Below are 24,452 nucleotides of genomic sequence, written 5' to 3'. Positions count from 1 at the left end.
CTAGTTTCCCAACACCATTTATTAAACAGGGAATCTTTTCCCCATTGCTTGTTTTTGTCAGGTTTGTCAAAGATCAGAGGGTTGTAGATGTATGATGGTGTTGCTTCTGAGGCCTCCGTTCTGTTCCATTGGTCTATATCTCTGTTTTGGTACCAGTACCCTGCTGTTTTGGTTACTGTAGCCTTGTAGTATAGTTTGAAGTCAGGTAGCATGTTGCCTCCAGCTTTGTTCTTTTGTCTTAGAATTGCCTTGGCTATGCGGGCTCTCTTTTGGTTCCATATGAAGTTTAAGGTGGTTTATTTACAGTTCTGTGAAGAGGGTCATAGGTAGCTTGATGGGGATAGCATTGAATCTATAAATTACTTTGCGCAGTATGGCCATTTTCACGATGTTGATTCTTCCTAACCATGAACCTGGAATGTTTCTGCATCTGTTTGTGTCCTCTCTTATTTTGTTGAGCAGTGGTTTGTAGTTCTCCTTGAACAGGTCCTTTACGTTCCTTGTTAGTTGTATTCCTAGGTATTTTATTCTCTTTGTAGCAATTGTGAATGGCAGTTCGATCTTGATTTGGCTCTTTTTAAGTCTGTTATTGGTATATAGGAATGCTTGTGATTTTTGCACATTGATTTTGTATCCTGAGACTTTGCTGAAGTTGCTTATTAGCTTCAGGAGATTTTGGGCTGAGACGATGGGGTCTTCTAGATATACAATCATGTCGTCTGCAAATAGAGACAATTTGACTTCCTCCTTTCCTAATTGAATACCCTTTATTTCCTTTTCTTGCCTGATTGCTCTGGCTAGAACTTCCAGTACTATATTGAATAAGAGTGGTGAGAGAGGGCATCCTTGTCTAGTGCCAGATTTCAAAGGGAATGCTTCCACTTTTTGCCCATTCAGTATGATATTGGCTGTTGGTTTGTCATAAATAGCTTTTATTATTTTGAGATACGTTCCGTCGATACCTAGTTTATTGAGAGTTTTTAGCATAAAGGGCTGTTGAATTTTGTCGAAGGCCTTCTCTGCATCAATTGAGATAATCATGTGGTTTTTGTCTTTGGTTCTGTTTATGTGGTGAATTATATTTATAGACTTGCGTATATTGAACCATCCTTGCATCCCCGGGATGAATCCTACTTGATCATGGTGGATAAGCTTTTTGATGTGCTGTTGCAATCGGCTTTCCAGTATTTTATTGAAGATTTTTGCATCTATGTTCATCATGGATATTGGCCTGTAGTTTTCTTTTCTTGTTGAGTCTCTGCCGGGTTTTGGTATCAGGATGACGTTGGTCTCATAAAATGATTTGGGAAGGATTCCCTCTTTTTGGATTATTTGGAATAGTTTCAGTAGGAATGGTACCAGTTCCTCTTTGTATGTCTGGTAGAATTCGGCTGTGAACCCATCTGGACCTGGGCTTTTTTTGGTTGGTAGGCTCTTAATTGCTGCCTCGACTTCAGACCTTGTTATTGGTCTATTCAGGGTTTCGACTTCTCCCTGGTTTAGGCTTCGGAGGAGGCAACTGTCCAGGAATTTATCCATTTCTTCCCGGTTTTCTAGTTTATGTCCATAGAGTTGCTTGTAATAATCTCTGATGATGGTTTGAATTTCTGTGGAATCTGTAGTGATATCCCCTTTATCATTTTTTATTGCATCTATTTGGTTATTCTCTCTTTTCTTTTTTATTAGTCTGGCTAGTGGTCTGTCTATTTTGTTGATCTTTTCAAAAAACCAGCTCCTGGATTTATTGATTTTTTGTAGGGTTTTTCGTGTCTCTATCGATACTTCAATTCTGCTTTGATCTTAGTTATTTCTTGTCTTCTGCTAGGTTTTGAGTTTTTTTGATCTTGCTCCTCTAGCTCTTTCAATTTTGACGATAGGATGTCAATTTTAGATCTCTCCTTTCTTCTCATGTGGGCACTTATTGCTATATATTTTCCTCTAGAGACTGCTTTAAAATGTGTCCCAGAGATTCTGGTATGTGGTGTCTTCGTTCTCGTTGGTTTTGAAGAACATCTTTATTTCTGCCTTCATTTCAGTGTTTATCCAGTCTACATTCAGGAGAAAGTTGTTCAGTTTCCATGTAGCTGTGTGGTTCTGGGTTGGTTTCTGAATTCTGAGTTCTAACTTGATTGCACTGTGGTCTGAGAGACTGTTTGTTATGGTTTCCGTTCTTTTGCATTTGCTGAGGAGTTATTTACTTCCAATTATGTGGTCAGTTTTAGAGTAGATGTGATGTGGTGCTGAGAAGAATGTACATTCTGTGGATTTGGAGTGGAGAGTTCTGTAAATGTCTATTAGGTTTGCTTGTTCCAGGTCCGAGTTCAAGTCCTGGATATCCTTGTTAATTTTCTGTCTCGTTGATCTGTCTAATATTGACAATGGGGTGTTGAAGTCTCCCACTATTATTGTGTGGGAGTCTAGGTCTCTTTGTAATTCTTTAAGATCTTTCCTTATGTATTTGGGTGCTCCTGTATTAGGTGCATATATATTTAGGATCGTTAGCTTTTCTTGTTGCATTGATCCCTTTACCATTATGTAATGTCCTTCTTTGTCTCTTTTGACCTTTGTTGCTTTAAAGTCTATTTTATCAGAGATGAGAATTGCAACTCCTGCTTTTTTTTGCTCTCCGTTTGCTTGGTAAATCTTCCTCCATCCCTTTATTTTGAGTCTTTGTGTATCCTTGTATGTGAGGTGGGTTTCCTGGATACAGCACACTGATGGGTTTTGGCTTTTTATCCAATTTGCCAGTCTGTGTCTTTTGATTGGGGCATTTAGTCCGTTTACATTTAGGGTTAATATTGTTATGTGTGAATTTGATCCTGCCATTTTGATGCTAGCTGGCTGTTTTGCCCATTGGTTGATGCAGATTCTTCATTGTGTTGATGCTCTTTACCATTTTGTGTGTTTTTGGAGTGGCTGGTTCTGGTTGTTCTTTTCTATGTGTAGTGCCTCCTTCAGGAGCTCTTGTAAAGCTGGTCTGGTGGTGATGAAATCTCTGAGTTCTTGCTTGTTCACAAAGGATTTTATTTTTCCTTCACTTATGAAGCTTAGTTTGGCTGGATATGAATTTCTGGGTTGAAAGTTCTTTTCTTTAAGGATGTTGAATATCGGCCCCCACTCTCTACTGGCCTGTAGGGTTTCTGCTGAGAGATCTGCTGTGAGTCTGATGGGCTTCCCTTTGTGGGTAACCCGACCTTTCTCTCTGGCTGCCCTTAGTATTTTCTCCTTCATTTCAACCCTGGTGAATCTGATGATTATGTGCCTCGGTGTTGCTCTTCTAGGGGAATATCTTTGTGGTGTTCTCTGTATTTCCTGGACTTGAATATTGGCCTGCCTTGCTAGGTTGGGGAAGTTTTCCTGGATAATATCCTGGAGAGTATTTTTCAGCTTGGATGCATTCTCTTCGTCACATTCAGGTACCCCATCAAACGTAGATTAGGTCTTTTCGCATAGTCCCATATTTCTTGTTGGCTTTGTTCATTCCTTTTTACCCTGTTTTCTCTAATCTTGCCTTCTCGTTTTATTTCATTGAGTTGATCTTCTACCTCTGATATCCTTTCTTCTGCTTGGTCGATTTGGCTGTTGAAACTTGTGCATGCTTCCCGAAGTTCTCGTGTTGTGTTTTTCAGCTCCATCAATTCACTCATATTCCTCTCTAAGTTGTCCATTCTTGTTAGCATTTCATCAAGTCTTTTTTCAAAGTTCTTACTTTCTTTGCATTGGGTTAGAACATGTTCTTTTAGCTCACAAAAGTTTCTTATTATCCACTTTCTGAAAGCTGATTCTGTCATTTCATCACACTCATTCTCCATCCAGTCTTGTTCCCTTGCTGGTGGGGAGTTGTGCTCCCTTTTAGGAGGAGAAGTGTTCTGATTTTGGGTGTTTTCATCCTTTTTGCGCTGGTTTCTTCCCATCTTTGTGGATTTATCTGCCTATCGACTTTGTAGTTGCTGTCTTTCTGATTTTGGTAATTTTAAGTCTGCAGCAGCAGAACTCATAAACCCCCTTTTTCTTCCCTCCCGGTGTTCTGTCCTAGGGATTTAGGGCTTTATGATTTTCTGCTGTCTTGTTGTTGCTTTCCCTGCCCACAAGGTGGCAGCCTAGTCGCACTCAGCCTGCAGAGGCTTCGCTGAGCTGTTGTGGGCGCCGTCCAGCTTCCTTGTGAACTTCCCTGCAGTCCTGTTTATATGGGTGTAGTTAGAACTGCTTCCGCTATGTTGGCCCACCCCTGTAGTGACGGAGTCTCTGTAGTGGCGGGTTACGTTGGTTACGGCAAATTGCCCTGGGAACTGCAGGGTGTGTCCTAATGGAGGACGCCCCTCCCCCACAGAGCTGGACCGACCTGGGTTCAGTTGTGTTTCCTGTGGCGCTTTCTTTGCCCTGGAATCTCCTGGCTTGACTCCCTGTTTCAGCTCCCCTTGCTGGCTTACCCGGGACTCGGTCTCACTCACTCTGCAGGAGGAGCCACTGCCCCTGCCTCAGGGCGCAGGCCGAGCGGCTGCGCCAGTCAAACCAGCCGCGCTGGCGACCCGTGGGGCTCTTCCGCCTGTTAATCTCCTGGTCTGTGGGCAGTAAAAATCCGCTACCCAGTGAGCCGTTGCGTCAGCTGAAGCGGCGGCTCTGAGATTCGTGGCGCGTTTTTGCCCGGGGAATCTCCTGGCTTGACTCCCTGTTTCAGCTCCCCTTGCTGGCTTACAGGGGACTTGGTCACACTCACTCTGCAGAAGGAGCCGCTGCTCCCTGCCTCAGGGTGCAGGCCTAGCGGCCGTGCCGCTCAAGCCAGCAGCGCTGGCGACCTGTGGTGCTCTTCCCCCTGTGAATCTCCTGGTCTGTGGGCAGTAAATATCTGTCTGGAAATGCGGCGTCCACTCACCCTCTGCGCTTTCTCTCGGAGCTGCAATCATGAGTTCCTCCTAATCGGCCATCTTGGATCTCTCCCGAAAGTTCTTTTCTTTAAGGATGTTGAATATTGGCCCCCACTCTCTGTGGCTTGTAGGGTTTCTGCAGTGAGATCCGCTGTGAGTCTGATGGGCTTCCCTTCGTGGGTAACCCGACCTTTCTCTATGGCTACCCTTAGAATTTTTTCCCTCATTTCAACCCTGGTGAATCTGACGATTATGTGCCTTGGGGTTGCTCTTCTTGAGGAATATCTTTGTGGTGTTCTCTGTATGTCCTGGACTTGAATATTGGCCTGCCTTTCTAGGTTGGGGAAGTCCTCCTGGATAATATCCTGAAGAGTGTTTTCCAGCTTGGATTCATTCTCTCTGTCACATTCAGGTACACCTATCAAACATAGATTAGATCTTTTCACATAATCCCATATTTCTTGAAGACTTTGTTCATTTCTTTTTACTCTTTTTTCTCTAATCTTGCCTTCTCATTTTATTTCATTGAGTTGATCTTCGACCTCTGATATCCTTTCTTCTGCTTGGTTGATTCGGCTATTGAACCTTGTGTATGCTTTGCGAAGTTCTCACGTTGTGTTTTTCAGCTCCATCAATTTGTTTATATTCTTCTCTAAGCTGTTTATTCTCGTTTGCATTTTGTCAAACCTTTTTTCAAGGTTCTTAGTTTCTTTGCATTGGGTTGGAACATGTTCTTTTAGCTCAGAGAAGTTTATTACCCACTTTCTGAAGCCTGTTTCTGTCAATTCATCAGACTCATTCTTCATCCAGCCTTGTTCCCTTGCTGGTGAGGAGTTGTGATCTCTTGGAGAAGGAGAGACGTTGTGGTTTTGGGTGTTTTCATCCTTTTTTTGCTGGTTTCTTCCCATCTTTGTGGATTTATCTACCTGTGGTCTTTGTAGTTGGTGACTTTTGGATAGGTTCTCTGAGTGGACATACTTTTTGTTGACCATGAAGTTATTTCTTTCTGTTTTTTAGTTTTCCTTCTAACAGTCAGGCCCCTCTGCTGTAGGACTGCTGGAGGTCCACTCCAGACCCTGTTTGCCTGGGGATCACCTGCAGCGGCTGCAGAACAGGAAGGGTTGCTGCCAGTTTCTTCTTCTGTTATCTTTGTTCCAGAAGGATGCCTGCCAGATGTCAGCCTGAGCTCTCCTTTATGAAGTGTCTCTTTGGATATATGGGGGTCAGGGAGCTGCTTGAGGAGACAGTCTGTCCCTTATAGGAGCTCAAGTGCTGAGCTGTGAGCTCTGTTGTTCCATTCAGAGCTGCTGGGCAGGTACATTTAAGTCTGCTGCAGTGGAAATCATAACTGCCTTTTTTTCCCAGGTGCTCTGTCCTGGGAAGGTGGGGCTTTATTTGTAAGTTCCTGACGAGCTGCTGCCTTTTTTCAGAGATACCCTGCCCAACTAGGAGGTAGCCTAGTCACAGTCTGCCAGCAGAGGCATTGCTAAGCTGCTGTGGGCTTTGCCTGGCTGCTCTGTGAACTTCCTTGAGGTTTTGTTTATAGAGGTATAATTAGAACTGCTTCAGTAATGGCAGTCTGTCTCTGTAATAGCAGACTGCCTCGGTAATGGCAGACTGCCTCGGTAATGGCGGATTGCCTCGATAATGGTGGACTGCCTCAGGGTAGTGGTGGATGCTTTGGTAATGGCGGACACCCTTACCCCCACAGAGCTGGACCATCCTGGGTTCAGCTGTGCTTGCTGTGAAACTCTCAATTCTTTCAGATTGCTGGTCTTTGTGGGTGTGGGACCCACTGAGCCAAATCACCTGGTTCCCTGTTTCAGCACCCTTTTTTTCAGTTGAATGGGTGACTCTGTCTCCTGGGCGTTCCAGGCGCCAGTTGAAACAGCACCCAGATTTGTGTGAGTTTTTATGCAGAGACCCGCTATGCCGGCTGAAACAGCCGTGCTGGAGACTCGCAGTGCTTTTCTGCCCAGGAATCTCCTGGGGTGTAGGCAGTAAAAATTCGTTTGGAAATGCAGTGATCACTCATGCTCTGCATTCTTGCTGGGGACTACACTCCAGAGCTGTTCGTATTTGGCCATCTTGGATCATCTCCCCTACCTTGTTGTTTTTTTTTTAAAGAGACAGATTCTCTCTCCATCACTAAGGCTGGAGTGCAGTGGTGTTGCAGTGATAACCCCTTGAAACTCCTGGTCTCAAGCAATCTTCCCATCTCAGCCTCATGAGCAGCTAGGACTACTGGTGTGTACCACTACACCTGGCTAATTTTTAAAATTTTTTATAGAGAAGAGGTTTTGCTATGTTGCCCAGGCTTCAGTTTACTGTCTAATGTTAACTTTTATTTAATATGGAGCTAAGAAGCTGTTGATTCAGAGAGTCTAACAATGTAGTTTTGGTCATTATATGAGAAATACAAAAATTTGAAAATAGAAAAATATATTAAAAATTAAAAGAAAGGGGAAAAAAGCTGTTTTCCAGATTTTGTATCCTCATGATATAAAACAGATAATGAAATGTTTATTTTTAGAAAAAAACTTGGGTTAAAAAATAAGAAAATTCAGTATAGTCTTTGTTGCACAGAATGTTGACATAATCATTATTTTCTCAGATCATTAGCATTAATGTGTTATAATCTCTGTGGATTTTTTTTACATGTTACAGAATATGATAGAATGTAATATGACTAAAAACAGTAGGAGCAATTAAGAGTTTCCCATGAATTGACTTATAATGATAATAAGAGCATATTGCCAGGCACTGTCCTAAATGCATTTGTTTAAAATTTCACTTAATTTATTTGACAATTATGTATGTTCAGCACCTACTGTGATCTTTGCACTGTGTCTAGACTTGGGGCTATTACTCTGAATCAAATCGACATTGTTTCTGCATGTTACCATACCCCAGATAGAGATCAGGGAAGGTTCTCTAAGGGAACTTTCTAAGCCAGGACCTGAAGGATGAGTAGAAGTTAGCTGAGGTAGAGTGGGAAGGGGAGTAGGAAGTCCTCTGGGGACATGACAATGGCCTTGGATGTATGTAAGTGAAAGGAACATTAAAAGAATTGAAAAATACATGTAGTAGTCTAAAGCCTAAAATGTGAAAGGAATGAGGCAAGAAAGAAGCTGGGGAGGTAGCCAGGGGCCAGATTGCAAAGGGTTTTGTAAAATGTGTTGTTATAGAATCTGGATTTTATACTAAGGATCATGGCAAGCCATTGATGGGTTTAGAGAGAGATTTTGTTTGTTTCCTCAGACTGTGTTTTAGAAAAGTCACTGGCTGCAGTTTGGCAGGGGGGTACTAGGAGGAGTATAGCTGGGAAGAGGTAAAGGTTGACCTGGGGGTACCAACAATACAGGTCCTAGGTAATGATATGAATTAGGTGATTGTGGGAATGAAAAGAAGTATTTAGAGATACTTATGAGGTAGATTTGGTGACTGGATGTGGAGTAGAGGGAAGAGCCCAAGATGACTGACTCAGATTTCTTACTTGGAGTGCCTTTACTGAATAGGGACCTAAGTGGAGGAACAGGTTTGAGAAGGAAAGTATTCTTGCCCTAGATTTGCAACCACATCCCAGACTCTATTCCCAGTGAAAATCCTGGATCTCTCTGTATTCTGTAGTATTTGAAATGACATTTCTAATAGCAGTTTATAAAAGTGATCCTTGTTTAGTAAAATTCAGTCAAGTGTAGCAATGCTGCCATAACCTGAATTTGTACTTTGAAGCTGAAAGAAAGATTGTACTTTAACATTTAGTGATCTGTTACTATAGTCAATTTTATGAAACATTTTACCTACTGCTTAATTTTTAAAAATTACTTGAAGAGAATAATGGCTAAGAAGCCATATGTGAATACCTATCTTAAGCTTTTTATTCACTTATAAAGTAACTTTATAACCAATGTTTGTCCAAGTTTAAAAATAAAGTTCATTAAAAGAACTTATACAAATTATTATTTTTTGTCTTTTATGACTCTGATAAGGAGAATGTTTACATTTATGCTAGAAGTGGAAAAAATACATAGGATAACTACTTTAAAATAAGTCTGTCTTTCACAAGATGTGCATGTATATCAAAACATGTTGTATGTATAAATATATACAATTTTATCTGGGAATTTTACCTTAATAAGGTTGGGGCAGGGGAATGAAGTATCTCTTATGTATTCTTTGTAGACTGAATATTCTATTACTTTGAATATTTTGTAAGTTTAAAAGTACTTTACAATCTACTTTTTTTTCTTTTTTCTTAGGCACTACAAGGGCCCCCAGGGATGGGGAAGTACCAGGAGTGGATTATAATTTCATTTCTGTTGAACAGTTTAAAGCACTGGAAGAGAGCGGAGCATTGTTAGAAAGTGGAACATATGATGGTATGTCCCCAAATAACACCACCAGCACCCAAAAAACTATCTGAACGACTAGAATTATTTCAAAGGGAATTTGATCATCAAGTACCACTTTTTGAAAAAGTTTCTTTCCTCTCTGTTTTTGGGAAAATTTTCTTTTGGTGGGGAGATTTGTAATTTACTAATTAAAGTGCGATTAAATAACAAGCAAAAAATTTCTGTCATGTTTTAAAGTTGATTGTGAACAAGATACTAAAAATCAGCCAAACTGGCCAGTTTATATATTTCATAGTAATTCATATTCATCGTGTGAACTCAATGAGTATTTGTTGACTGCTTTCTATTTGTGGTTGGGAATTCAAAATCTGTATACTTTAAAAAACTTATATGTACCTTGACTGTCCTGGAAAAAAGAGAATATGAAATTTGGGGAGAAAACAACAAAAACAGAATAATTGGTTTTCTTTTCTTGTCTGTTTTCTCTACCTACTTGATTCCAGGAAATATATATTTGAGATGAATTTCCATTTTTAAATGATTCTGTTAGATCTTTTTTTCTCCTTATGTAACATGCTCTTCACTGGCAAGCTTATCTACTTCCATAGCACCCTATGCTATGGCCCATCATTGCTTTATCATGCTATTATAATTGCCTGTTTACGAGCTCTGTGATAGTAGTGGTCATGTGTGTCTTACTTGATATTATCTTCAGTGCCTAAAGATAGTGTTCAATATATATCTAATCTGGAATTCAACATATCCAAATATGTGTTTGTGTTCTATCCAAAAGAGTAATTCTTCATCATTTCTCTCTTTAGCAGCACCATGATCTCAGAACAGTGAGATTATTACTTACTTTCTCCTTTCTCTCACATTTCACATCCATTTGCCAGATTTCATCATTTCTTCTTTTGTAGCTGCATTCACAATGCCCTTCTTTCACTTTCACCACCTCATTGTAGGCCCGCTAGAAGAGCTCATGTGTGGACTGTTGCTGTTGATCTCATTTGTTCCAATTTCTTCCACCCTGCCCATTGCTACCATGCTAGTCGTCAGGAGCAGCTCTGATCATGTCTTTCTCCTATTCAGAACCTTCAATGATTTCCTTTCATCTGCTAAGTTTAACCTAACTACCTTTTCTGGGCTTAGCACCCATGATTCATTTATTCATTCGTTTTTTCCTGTTTTATTCATTAAACAATCATTTTTTAAGTACCTACTATGTACCAAGCACTATAAGAGGACCTAGGAATAGTGTGATGAACAAGATTGAAGTGCTTTTGAAGTTGTTTTTGTTTTTTTGTTTTTTGTTTTTTTAAGAAGCCCTCTGCCCTTAAATGATGAAAATACTCTACCTTTTCTTCCATTAAATATAAGAGGTTGGTATGGACAAAGTGGCATAGTACATATTATTAGTTACTGTGTACTCAATTCAGAGAAAATACAAATTAAAATAATAGTTATACATCATTTCACATCCATCAGATTGGCAACAATTTTACAGTCTGATAATTGCAAGAAATGGAAACTCCCATACACTGCTGGCAAGAGTATAAACTGGTATAATCCTTTAGGAGAGCATCTTAGCAGTAGCTAGTAAATTTGAAAATACACATAACTCTAAACTAGCAGTGCCCTCTCTAGACATTTACCCAAGAAAAGCCATTGCCCATACACATATATAGACACATATATAGACACATATTCATTATAGTGTGAAACAGTGACAGAATGGAAACAAGTCTCCTTTAGTAGAATGAATAACATACATTTTAATTTGTTCATTAAAATGGACTACTATACAGCAGTTGAATGGACTCGATTTATAGGTATCAACATTAATAAGTCTTATGAAGTATGAAAGGTATAAAATTGTATAAAAAGAAAGTTACAAAAGGATATGTACAGTATACTATTTATGAAAAAATATGGGAAATGTTAGGAAAATACTCTCTGAAGCTTTTATGAAAACAATAGTATTTACATGTTATAGATGCATATACACATATCCTAGAGGTATATTCAGGGGAAAGACACATAACAACTTCAGGACAGCTTAGGGAGGGGAGTGGCTATAGGGATAGGAAGTTAGGGCTTTAATTGTAGATGTAACCATATCTATATCCTTAAAGAGAAAAAAAGGGAGATTTGAAAGAAATCTAGCAATAGTATCTAGATGATGTATATATAAATAAATACATGTACCTATACTTATGTAAGTAAATTTTATAAATAAAATAGATATTTCTAATACTGTTCTGATACTATAGTCTTTAATTTTACATTTGTTTGAAATATTAAATAGCTGACAGTTCTGTAAAAATGAAAAAGGCTTCAGAAAATAAAAAAACTTCAAAACAGCTCTAAAACAAGGAAAAACTTTTTCTGTCAGTAACTGTAGTTAGGGTTCACAAACCTTGGAATTGCATACCTTATTGTATCTGAAAACTTGATACTTATCAACAACTCAGGAAAAATAGATCTAATTTATTTATAAACAATGCTAGTTTTCTTTAATTATTTTTTATAACAAGGAAACTTCCCAAAATTATTATGAAGTCCTAAAATCTTTTCAGTGATTATGGATGGCAGTCATCATATCATGTATTTTTACATTTTCCCCTTAGAAAAAAGTTAAACTTTCTCAAGTTGGATAATAATTACCACAGTAAGATGTGTTTCTAGTAATACTACTACCTTACTTAGAAAAAGTAAACTTTTGATTTTTGTCATGGCATATCCAATTTCCTTGATACTGTGATTAATGGGCATAATTCATGCAAAACAGAGATCCTCAAACCTCCTAATCTGTTTGTTGTATTCCTGTGCCGGCTGCCCCAGAGAAATGTGACTGGTTTTTTCATTGGTTCTTTGCTTTACTTCTGAGCGTTTGCAGAAAGTTTAGTGTGTTCTCATACAAATCTTTGCATTCATCTGTATGATTGGAGCATCCATTTCAAATATGGATTTGGAAACAAGGGAGTAGGTGAGTAGGGAGAGACAGGATGTCATTGAAACTTTTTTTAGTTTGATTTTATTGTTTTGTCTTCATTATTTTAATGGCAATTACTGCTGAAAGTCAAACTTGCAAAGAATTCATCTTAAATGTTTTCTGCCTCAAAACATGCACGATTTAAGGTAAATAATGTAATATCTAGATTTGTCTCAGCATTATGGGGAACAACCTATGCTATTTTCCATCTAGGAGAAAACAGTCAATTATCTACCTCACTAATTTACCTTAGGTGAATGAGTGTCTTAATTACTTCCTTAGGAGCCAAACAATTTGATTAGAAATATATGATTTTAGAAAAATCATGAGTATTTTACTCTCTAATCATATGTATCTTTATCTAACATTAGCATAATGATTAATATAATGTCAAAAGTAGTAGGAACCACAAACTGTTAATGAAGCTAGACCTGTTGAGTGCTTTCCCATTGTATTTGGCGGCCTAATGGGAACTGCATGACAAATTGAGAAGATAGTCAGTTGTTTTCATTCTTTTCTGGAACATTTATTTTTACTGCAAAAATTACAGATTCTCAAGAGAAAATTGAAGTATTTCTTGCTTTCCTGAGACTAAGCCAATACTGAATTATCCTGCTAATGTCTCTATTTGTTCAATAAATTGTCAGATAAAATAATGTAATTAGAATGCCTAGAAAAACTTTTAAAAGTTACCCTTACATAAACAGCCTACTTTTTTATTTTTATTTTTATTTTTATTTTTTTAAGACCGAGTCTCTTTCTGTCACCGGGCTGGAGTGCAGTGGCACAATCTTGGCTCACTGCAACCTCTGCCTCCCAGGTTCAAGCGATTCTCCAGCCTCAGCCTCCAGAGTAGCTAGGACTACAGGCACTCACCTCCATGCCCAGCTAATTTTTGTATTTTTAGTAGAGATGGGGTTTCACCGTGTTAACAGCCTACATTTTTATATGAACTGGTTAGTTCTTAGCTTAACCTTTACCCAAATACTTCCTTATCTTACCAAAATAGTTCATTATCTTACACATCAGAAAAAGATTATTTCAGTTAGTTTTATCCTCATTTACCCCCACCTTTTATGCCAATTAGCCTTATATGACAGCGTCAATGAATTTAAATTCACAAATTATGTCCTAATTCAGAACCCATGTAAGGCAATCCCTATAGGATTGCCATGTAAGGCATCCCTGTAGGAATGAATAATCTACATACATACAGTCAACTTCCTGGCCTTAAACAAATAGTATTGAAATATTAAATAATATATGGTGAAGAGCACTTGAGAAAGTAGTTCTTCCCCCTCTTTCTGCTCTCTCTTATCCTAAGGTGAGTGCTTTGGCCCCCTTTTGGCCAGTGGTAGATACTTAAATTTTTTTTTTCTTTTTGTTTCTTTTTTTTTTTTTTTGAGGTAGAGTCTCACTCTCTTGCCCAGGCTGGAATGCAGTGGCACAGTCTCAGCTCCCTATAACCTCTGCCTCCCAGATTCAAGTGATTTTCCTGCCTCAGTCTCCCGAGTAGCTGGGATTCACAGGCGTGTGCCACACCTGGCTAATTTTTTGTATTTTTAGTAGAGATGGGTTTCACCATGTTGGCCAAGCTGACCTCCTAACCTCAAATGATTCACCTACCTCGGTCTCCCAAAGTGCTGGGATTACAGTCATGAGCCACCATGCCCAGCCCTGTGGTAGATGTTTCAAATCTTTATTGTGAAGAACAGGGCAGATACATACTCTAGGTCATATTGCTCTGACTCTTACTTCAACATTAGTACTTTCAGCTGCTATTTTACTCATTTCAGGAAACTTCTATGGAACTCCCAAGCCTCCAGCAGAACCCAGCCCTTTTCAGCCTGATCCAGTTGATCAAGTCCTCTTTGATAATGAGTTTGATGCAGAATCTCAAAGAAAACGAACTACATCTGTCAGCAAGATGGAAAGAATGGATAGCTCTCTTCCTGAAGAGGAAGAAGATGAGGACAAGGAAGCTATTAATGGCAGTGGAAACACAGGTTTGTAAATAGATGAACAACTTCTTTTTTTTTTAATTGTAGTTTAAGTTCTGGGGTACATGTTCAGGTCATATAGGATTGTTAAATAGGTGTACGCATGCCATGGATAGATGAACAACTTCTAACTGATCTTCTAGATTGATTTTGCTATTACGTTGAATTAAAAGCACTAAATTTTTTTACAAAGCATATGGAAAGCAAGTGATGGGGTTTTAATATTTTTGTAAAGGTTGTATGTGGAGCAAAGTGTATAAGCTACAGTGAGTTGTTCCAATTTGGATAAATTAATGATCAGCTATCATTAGTAATAAATATATGCCATTACCCTGCTGTCTAAAATATTTGAGATTCGCCTCTGATGTTGGAATCTAGGAATCTTACTGGCCTGTGTCTTTCTTTACAGGATGTAAACAATATATGGATGTTTTAGAATGTAGACTTCAGCCTAAACAAAGTAAATAGGGCTTGAAAGTATGCTGGTAAAAATTATCTAAAAGGTTTGTGTGTAATATTTTGAATTTAAATTTTGGATTCACTCAAAGAAAATTTTCAAATATGACTCCCTTCATTAAATGTAAAACCAACAGAAATTCAGTGATGAAGAATCTGCTTCTTTTGAGTAGTTCTAATTAATGTGGTGATTGCTTAGAGGGTTCTTAGACTTGTAACTGAGAGTATAACTAGGAAACCATAGAATCACAGCTGAGCTTATTCAGTTGTATTCATTGCAAAAATTCCATTCAGAACACTAGAATGTAAATTTCATGGGGCTGGAGTTTTGCTTTTTTTTGTTCACAGTTCTATTTCTTCCATCAAAAACAATGCCTGGCATGTAATAGGAACTGAAATTCTCAAATTGGCAGAACACATTTCTTTATCATTTTCCCAAAGCACCCTGATCTTTTCTTTCATCAATTACTAAAATTTTATGTGTATATTATGTTTATTGAGTTAACACATTCATTATCTCCCACTCCAGAGTGTGAGTTCTGTTTTATAGTCCTAACTTTTTACATAGTTATGCCACATAGTATGTTTAATGTTAAATGGATTACCCCAATGTATTCAAGTGTAAATACTAAAAACAGGTTTTTAAAGGTTTAGGTGAATTCATATCTAATTTATAGGAATTACTAAGGGAAATCATTATACTGTGGAGCCTTTTAATGTTGATATTAGCTTTGCTATCCCACAAAATTAAGTCTGCTAACATTTAAAAATGCTAAACAGTAGAATTGGCGACCATGAACCTTTCCCAATATGGGAATTTATATGTTCTTGATTTAAGGGAAAATAAAATTTACTTTTTGTACTTCCTAATACAGAGCCTTTCAGTGATCACTTCACTGCAGTTCTTTTAGAGGTAAACTTGTATCTCTATAGTTTATGCTTTGTGTAAGTGACTTGTTAAACTGATGTCATATACTCTTGATGTTAATATTTAAACGGAGTATGTCCAAGGGTATGTGACAGGCAGTTCGTATACTACATCTTATGTATAGATACCATAGGACACTTATATTGAGTTACATATTTCTTTGTAATAGGAAATAATGCAGAACACGTAAGTGAAAAAATACAAAGCATCTGCCTACAAACAGAATTCACCTTCTGCATAAATATGAACTGTAGTTGTTAGTTAACTAATCAAAGTTGGGGAAATGTGCTTTGTGTATTGCTTTTGGGTGTTTGTTTGTTTTGAGATAGAGTCTCCCTCTGTTGCTCAGACTGGAGTGCAGTGGTGCAATCTTGGCTCACTACAATCAATCTCTGTCTCCCGGGCTCAAGCAATTCTAATGTCTCAGCCTCCTGAGTAGCTGGGATTACAGGCATGTGCCACCTCCCTGGATAATTTTTGTATTTTTAGTAGAGACAGGGTTTCACCATGTTGGCCAGGCTGGTCTCGAACTTCTTGCCTCTGGTGATCTGCCTGCCTTGGCCTCCCAAAGTGCTGGGATGACAAGGTGTAAGCCACCGTGCCCGGCCTGTGTATCACTTTTGAATCCCTGCTTTGAAAAATCAGAAAATTGTGGGAGAGTGGAAATGAGGAGAGAGAGGTAAAGGTTTATTTGTGTACACCTATACGTTTATTATTTTATATCTTGCTGAAGAAATAACTGAAAAGAATGCTAAAATGGCCACGTACAATAACATGCTGTGTAATAATTATAATTTTTTTCTAAGAAATGGTTTTATATAAAGAACATCTTCCCAAGTCATTGGCTATTAAGCAAACTCCTTTATTCAATCACTTGGAACTATATTAAGAAAAGTATTATAGATCATATACTTGCTTTTGCTTTTCCCCACATGGTTATTTCCCAACAATGTAACTCCTCTCCAGATTGGTTTATACATTAGGTAGCTTTAAGTTCTATCATTTTTTCTGCATATAAAATAAATCATGTGTTTGATTCATTTATTTGTTGAACAAATGCATAGTGAGCACTTACTAGAATACTAAATGCCATTGTTCTAAATGCTAGAAATAAAGCAGTGAACAAAACAGACAAAAACTCATCATGAACTATACTTTCTGATGGAAGAGACAGAACTGGCCAACTTAAATGAATAATATAAATAGTGTGTTAGATGGTGCTACAGAGAAAAATAAAGCAGAGCAGGCGGTGGAAAGATGTGGTGGCCAAGGTTTGCAATTTTAGATAGAATGGAAGAAAAGACTTGAAAGATGTGAGTAAAGTAAAAATATTTGGGAGAAGAACATTCTAGACAAACAGAACTGGAGGTGCACATGCCATGAGATGGGAGCATACCTAGAATATTCAGGCAATAGCAAGGAAACCAGAGTGGTTGGATGCAATGTGGACAATGCATTCTATGTAGTTGGAGCGGAGTGATGGAAGCCAACAGAATAGAATAGTAACCAATAAGATCAGTCAAATAATGATGGGTATGAGGAGGGAGGAATGCATATCATAGAGGATCTTGTAGGTCATTTTAATTATTTTGGTTTTTACTCTAAGATGAGAAACCATTATGGGTTTTGATTCAAAGAGTAACATGGTACAACAGTTTTTAACAGGTTTTTTGCGAATAGGCAAAAGGAGGACATGGGCAAAATAGGGATAGCAGTTAGGAGGTTATTGAATGTGCAAGGAAGAAGTAATCAGATGTTGCTGATAACTCAAGTAGGATGGAACTGAGAAATAATCATTGGATTTAGCAATGTGGAGGTTATTGATGACCTTGATAAGAATAGTTTAATGATAGGTATTTAAAAGCCTTGTTGGAGTGAGGTCCAGAGATAACTGGAAGAGTGGAAGTGGATATAGCAACGATAAACTATTTCAAGTGGTTTGGTGTAAAGAGGAGAGAAATAGTTTGGCTGTCAAAGGGTAAAGAGAATTATTTTCTTTTTGCAGAACTGAGAACATGTTTTTATATGGATGGATATGATCTAATAGAGAAGACTTGTGATGCAGGAATGAGAGTGAAAGAATTGCTATAGGCAAGAGAGAATGGGATATAATTTATAATTGGAGGGTTAGCCCTAGCTAGGAGTACAGACAGTTCTTCCATAGTAACAGATGGTGGAGTCAGTGGGCACAGTTGCTGTGTAGATGTGATGGTGGGAGTTTGTGGACGTTTTCTTCTGCTTGCTTCTATTTTCTTAGTGAAATAAGACAAGGTCATCAAATGAGATTAAAGATAAGGGAAAAGTAGTGGATGATTTAAGGAGAAAGAAGGTATGAAATTATTGTCTTGGAGAGTGTCAGAGTGAATCAACTAAAGAAATGTACTGTGATCATTATGCATCATTAAATGCCCACTGAAGGTTAATGATCATGAATTTAAAGTAAACTTGTCCGCATTGCCTGTATTCAGCTGCATATGCTGACATGGAGTAGGTGGAGAGTAGGATTTAAGCAGAGTTATGATTTACCCAGGCAAGTATTATGAAGTTAGGTGAGGGAAAAGGAATCAGGAATATTTAAAAGGGAATAATTATAGTGGCTCATAGTGGAATTTAATTTGGGTTAGCAGGGCAATGGGGAAATGGGTAGAAGATAAGGAATAGTGAAAGGTAGTAAGTAGTAGGGCATGGTTAGATAAAGGTTGGAGTTGAAATACTATAGAGAAAGATATCTAAAGATATATAAGATCTCTCAGATTCTCTGATTCTGAAGCATTGCCTGGAATTTGAAGTTGTTACAGTGATCATAGCATCGTTTAAGTTTTAGAAACAAGTTTTAAGTAAAAGAATTGTGAACTCCCTAGACAGTACCCAAATTTTAGTATTCTTACCTACATTATGGGCTTTGGGACTCTAAAAGGATTTTAATATTACTAAACAGAGAATTATATTTAACAACAGGAACTCTATTAGAATGTAATTTTTTAAAATTACTATTATTTAAAGGCCAGTGTTAAATGTGTACAAGGCAGCTTAGTATAGCAGATAAGAGCATGGACTATTTAGATTCGAATAATGGCTTTGCTATTTATTGGCAGTGTAATTTTGACTAAGTTAACTTAACCTCTCTTTGCCTTATTTTTCTCAATCTATGAAACAGGAATAGTAATAATAGATACTCACAAGGTTGCTGTGATGATTATGAGTTAGCATATAGAAAGCACTTAAAATACAGCCTGACGCATAAAAGGACTGCATTAGTGCTGCTGTAGCTGCTGTGGCTTATTAAGATTTATACTGAATTAATTCTAGTGTTGTTTTTTGCTTCTTTCCCAGGCTAGCATCAGAGGTGCTACACAGAGTTGATTGTCAATTAGTAGAGGAAAAGAGTTGAATATGTTTGTTATTTTAAAATTTATAGCAGAATGTGGACATAATAGACAAGAAATTTGCAATATTTGTATATTTTGAATTTTTTTTATAAATGAAAGGTACTGTTTGAAGAAGAATGTAACTTTACCTACTTTTCACACTGTTCTGTTTTGAACAATGGCAGAAAACAGAGAGAGGCATTCTGAGTCATCTGAGTGGATGAAGACTGTTCCGAGTTACAACCAAACAAATAGCTCCATGGACTTTAGAAATTATATGATGAGAGATGAGACTCTGGAACCACTGCCCAAAAACTGGGAAATGGCCTACACTGACACAGGGATGATCTACTTCATTGAGTAAGCAAACATCTCTATCTCTTCTAATGTGCCCTAACACCATGAGGATTGCCTAAGATGTTTTTAAACCTCATTTTGGATACATACCTTTTTCAGAAGACTCATTTAAATCTTTTTCTTTCTTTAAAAATATTTTTCATAGGGCCAGGTGCAGTGGCTCATGCCTATAATCCCAGCACTTTGGGAGGCTGAGGTGGGTGGAACACAAGGTTAGGAGATCAAGACCATCCTGGCCAACATGGTGAAACCCCATCTCTACTAAAAATACAAAAAATTAGCTGGACATGGTGGTGCACACCTGTAGTCCCAGGTATTCGGGAAGCTGAGGCAGGGAAATTGCTTGAACTCGGGAGGCAGAGGTTGCAGTGAGCCAAGATTGTACCACTGCACTCCAGCCTGGCAACACAGCGATTTTTAATCTGATTTAATCTGACACTTCATTTTTATTTGACTTGGATAAGGGAATAGTGTATTTGACTTCTAGTTTTATAAGAGCAAGAGGATTAAAAACAGTTCATCACGAATGATGAAAAACATAAAGAATAAAGGGTATTTTGCTTTGCTGTTTAAAAAACTTTTAGGTAGATTGCCCAGCTTAATGAGGATTTCAAGAACTGTCATCATGAGTAGGAGCATATTACTATCTGAGCTAAATATTTTCAGTTCTAGAGTTTGGGTTTGACGTGTTCAGGCAATATAGTTAAATGATATAGGAAGAAAATATCATTGATCCTCAGAGTAATTGGTACAAATTTAAGTTCACAAAAACACCATTTTTATGGAAAAGCACTATTAATATATTTATAGAGATGCTGATTACCATTACCACATGTATTACATCAACCTAAAATTATTATTTGCACCAGAGAATAATATTATGCGAGTAATTATTGAAAGTTTTATCATAAATAATTTTTATATTCTCATGTAGCTGTAATTCTCATATTAATTTGCCCAAAGGTAGAATATTAATGTAGTACAGTTACAGAATATAACAATTAAATAACAGTTAAAATATTTGGCACTGGGCACTACACTCAAAGAACATATACTTAGAAATGAATTTGGAGTGGGGGACTTGAATCTGTTTCCTCAGATGGTCCCAATTCTATAGCCTTCCAAAAGAGTGAGCATCTTGCTATACCAAATAGGATTCTAGTTTTTATATAGTAGTTCTGTATATGGCACGTTATTGATGAGGTTATACATTTATATAAACATTCATTACCACAATTATATAAAACAGGTACAACCAGGTAGTATATTCTTCTTTATTGACAACTTTAAGGGGCTTATTAAGGGCAATTTAGACTTTTGACTTTCATGCTGACTTTAGAACTAAAACCCAAAATAAGGTGTAGAGTCATTAGAAGTAGCTAAAATATCTTTAAAAACAGATTATGAGACATTGAATCTGACAGTACTTCACCCTGCCAACAGGAGTAAGTTAGTAAATTAAAGGGGGAGAAGAATTTATTAAAAGAAATGTTTTTATAGTTAAATATATTTAAATAGATTAAAGATCTAAACATAAGACCTGAAACTATTAAAAGAAAACATAAGGAAAAAGCTTTATCACATTGGATTTGTCAAGGACTCCATAGATAAGATACCAAAAACACAGGCAACAAAAGCAAAAGTAGACAAAAATGGACTACATCAAACTTTAAACCTTCCACATAGCAAAGCAATCGACAGAGTGAAGAAGCAATATATAGAATAGGAGAAAATCTTTGTAAAACATATATTATAAAGGATTAATGTGTAGAATATAGTTAAATATTTGCTGTTAGATAAAGCCATTTTGTTTGGTATAATATGGTTGATCTGTATTACTGCTACTGTTGAAAAATGCAGCTGTAAGAAAATAATATTCATATAGGTCTTTAGACTTCAGTTATTATGTTTTAGGAATAGCCCCTATGGATATTTCTTTTCCTTGGAAAATGTTGGGTAAAATTTTAGTGAATTGCCTACATCTGCTAATTTAGCAATAAAATTTTGGATCACAGGGACCTAAGTTAAGCTTTTCTCAAGTAGCAGTTTTTAGTTTGGTTTAGCAAGGTATTTCACGTTGTTGTTATTTTTGTTTCCCTAATAATCTGCGTGGCTCCTAGGCCCCTGAGTTCTCATCCCTTTCGTTTTCTAAAAAATTTTTTTAGCAAAAAAAAATTCAAATTTGGGGAGATTATTTCTCTAATAGAATGAGTAATATAGACTTTCTAGAAATAATCCCACTTTTTCCTACAGAAATTAGCTATTATCCAGCATGTAAAAAAAGTGTTTCTATCACATTCTGCCAACCAGTATTATACCAAGCAATGGCTACATAGCTCTGCAAGTACCTCAGGGGTTAGAAAAGGTATAGAAGATGTGATTAATTCCCTGGAACCTTATTGGCTTCATTTTCTAAGAGTGACCTTTCTAAGGTCAAGGCAGAGATTAGTGAGTTTATCTCGTGTTAAACACACTCAGGAAAGATAACTTGTTTACATTCATTGTCACTAATTAATAACAGTTAATTACTTCAGTTAAGTATGACATGGTACTCCAATAATAACTTTAGGCAAGAGAATCACTTGAGCCCAGAAGTTCAAGACCAGCCTAGGCAACATAGCAAGGCCCTCTCTCTACAAATAAAGTTTTTAAGTTGTTAGGCATGGTGGCGCACACCTGTAGTCACTTGGGAAGCTGAAGCAGGAGGCTCACTTGAGCCCAGGAGGTCAAGGCTGCACTGAGCTGTGATCATGCCACTGCACTCCAACCTGGACAATAGAGCAAGACTCTGTCTCAAAATAATGATAGTAATGATAACAATAATAATTTTAATTTAATTTTATTTCCTTCCTCTGCGTTTTCTTCCATGACTTTTTTTTTCTTTAATATTCTTGTATTTAAGATATTTAAACTAACACTGTCCACTAAGCAATGAGATAGTTTTGCTTGGGTATTAGTATCTGCTACATGATGTCCTGGTCTGAAGGTAACTGACTATGACATATAATGAAATTAAACAGATACTGCTCTCTAAAGTCATCTTTGGCCTATTTCATGAAATGAAGCAGTGGCAGATATTTTTATCCTTCCCTTTTTTCTAGTGTGGACCATGCTGATAAAAACTTAGTTTTATAGAGTGGAGTTTAACTATACCTGTTGCTTTTACTTGCATGTGGCAGAAACAGCCACTTGATTCTCTTTGTTTTATTTTATTCTATTTTATTTTAAAGAGTCCCTGAGGACAGGGGCTCTACCTGATTGTTCATTTATTTTTATATTCCAGCTCCCAACACAGTACCTACATATTACAGGCATGCAAGAAATATAGTACTTTTTGAAGGGAAGGAGGAAGGAGTTCAGCCAGTGAGCAAACAAGGTTTTCAGTGCGGTATTTTTGGCTAGATAATGCACAGTATGTGGCTATGTGCCCACCTTTGGAAACATTTTTAACTGCTTAAATAGTGTCTGTTATTCCATTCATGGCATTTTAGGCCTTCTTTAAAGTCTTAATTTTTAAGTTAGTGCCTTTAGCATTACCATTCCTTTGTGGAAATTTTGAAGTAGACTGAGAACAATAGGGTTAATGAATGAATCTGAGGTGTACAAATGGTGCCTGTAGGAGATTAGTGTTCAAACATCATATACCTTTTAGTCACTTTTAATCTTTACTTTTGAAATAATTTTCTCCTCCTTTATTTTACTGTTTCTAATTAAAATATTTATTCTACAGCCACAATACCAAGACAACCACCTGGTTGGATCCTCGTCTTTGTAAGAAAGCCAAAGCCCCTGAAGACTGTGAAGATGGAGGTAGAGATTCATGCACTTTTTCTGTCATACTTATTCTCTTAATCCTTTCTTGCTCTTCTTGCTCAGATAATGGGTTTTCCAAAACCCTAAACAAACCGTAATGTACACAAGCACAAAAGCAGTGGGTAGATATCATAATCAACTGACTGTGGTAATTATGTCATTACATCTAATTTTATGAGAGATTTCTTTTTGAGGATTACATAACTTAAAAAAAAAAGCAGTAAAATACATTTGCCCTTTTGTTGATATCTGTCCTGAAGACAGACTTTTAAAAATCCAAATAAATATTCAAAAATTAGGCACATCCTTAACCATAAGGTAGGTTTATCATGTCTTTTGAAATTTTTTGAGTATATTTAGTATACATTACAATAGATATGCAAGTATATAGCGATAGCTATTCCTTAGCCATTTATAGGAGCAGTAGAAATTCAATGAAAGTCTTTAATGTAGGTCCCCACACATATACACACTTACTTTTTACTGCTTAAAGGAAAAATTATTTCTCTAAGAATCATCAGATAATCGCACTTATCTGTCTTATATATTATAGATTATATTTAACAGTATAGTTTTGAGCTGAGTATGGTGGCACATACCTCTAGTCCTAGCTATATCGGCATCTGAAATGGGAGGATTGCTTGAGCCTAGGAGTTTGAGATCACGGTGAGCTGTGATCATGCCACTGCACTCCAGTCTGGGCAAGAGTGTGAGACCCTGTCTCTAAAAAATAATAAATAAACAAATTTTTTAAAAGAATAGAGTATTGTAAATAAGTATAGAATTTATTCCATCCAAAATTGTTTGCTATATCTTCATCTTTGCAAATGAATAAAATTTGCATTTGTTTTGTATTACTAATCAGAAAGTATGTATTAATTGGTTTTTAAAAATAAGTGGCTTAAAATGAGGTTCACAGTAGTCCTCCTTGTATTGAAGTTCAATCTATAAAAATAAATAGAATTTCCACATAGTTGTTCAGCATGATTATAATATAATGTTAAGAGTTTTCTAGGAAGAAGCAATCAGAAAATGGAATTGTTTAAAATTCTCTCTACAACAGCATCAAAAAATGTTAGATACATTGGAACAAATCTTCTGAACGATGTGCAAGTTCTCAACATTAAAAACTACAAAACGTAATTGAAAGACATTAAGGAAGAGTTAAAATAATTGACAAGAGGGTGGGCTTGGTGGCTCATGCCTGTAATCACAGCCAATGTGGATGTGATTGCCAAGGTGGATCACAGCCAAGGTGGATGTGATCGCTTGAGCCCAGGGGTTCAAGACTAGCCTGATGACAGAGTGAAACTCT

General features: G+C 37.2%; 1 protein-coding gene across 3 annotated transcripts in view; it reads left to right on the top strand.

Moving 5' to 3' along the window:
- Positions 1 to 24,452, top strand: part of MAGI3 (membrane associated guanylate kinase, WW and PDZ domain containing 3) — a 273,333-nt gene that overhangs the window by 169,230 nt on the left and 79,651 nt on the right. For all 3 annotated transcript variants that reach the window (XM_012466610.2, XM_012466611.2, XM_012466612.2), the window contains exons 3-6: positions 9,128 to 9,247; positions 14,012 to 14,221; positions 19,153 to 19,327; positions 23,055 to 23,134. In XM_012466610.2, the coding sequence (XP_012322033.2) occupies positions 9,128 to 9,247; positions 14,012 to 14,221; positions 19,153 to 19,327; positions 23,055 to 23,134 (585 nt within the window). The remainder of the gene's footprint in view (positions 1 to 9,127; positions 9,248 to 14,011; positions 14,222 to 19,152; positions 19,328 to 23,054; positions 23,135 to 24,452) is intronic.

Source organism: Aotus nancymaae, unplaced genomic scaffold (genome assembly GCF_030222135.1).
Source record: "Aotus nancymaae isolate 86718 unplaced genomic scaffold, 86718_ANA_hifiasm-v0.15.2.pri h1tg000007l, whole genome shotgun sequence".
In the NCBI taxonomy this organism is placed as follows: domain Eukaryota; kingdom Metazoa; phylum Chordata; class Mammalia; order Primates; family Aotidae; genus Aotus; species Aotus nancymaae.
This window is presented reverse-complemented; position numbering and strand designations above follow the sequence as displayed.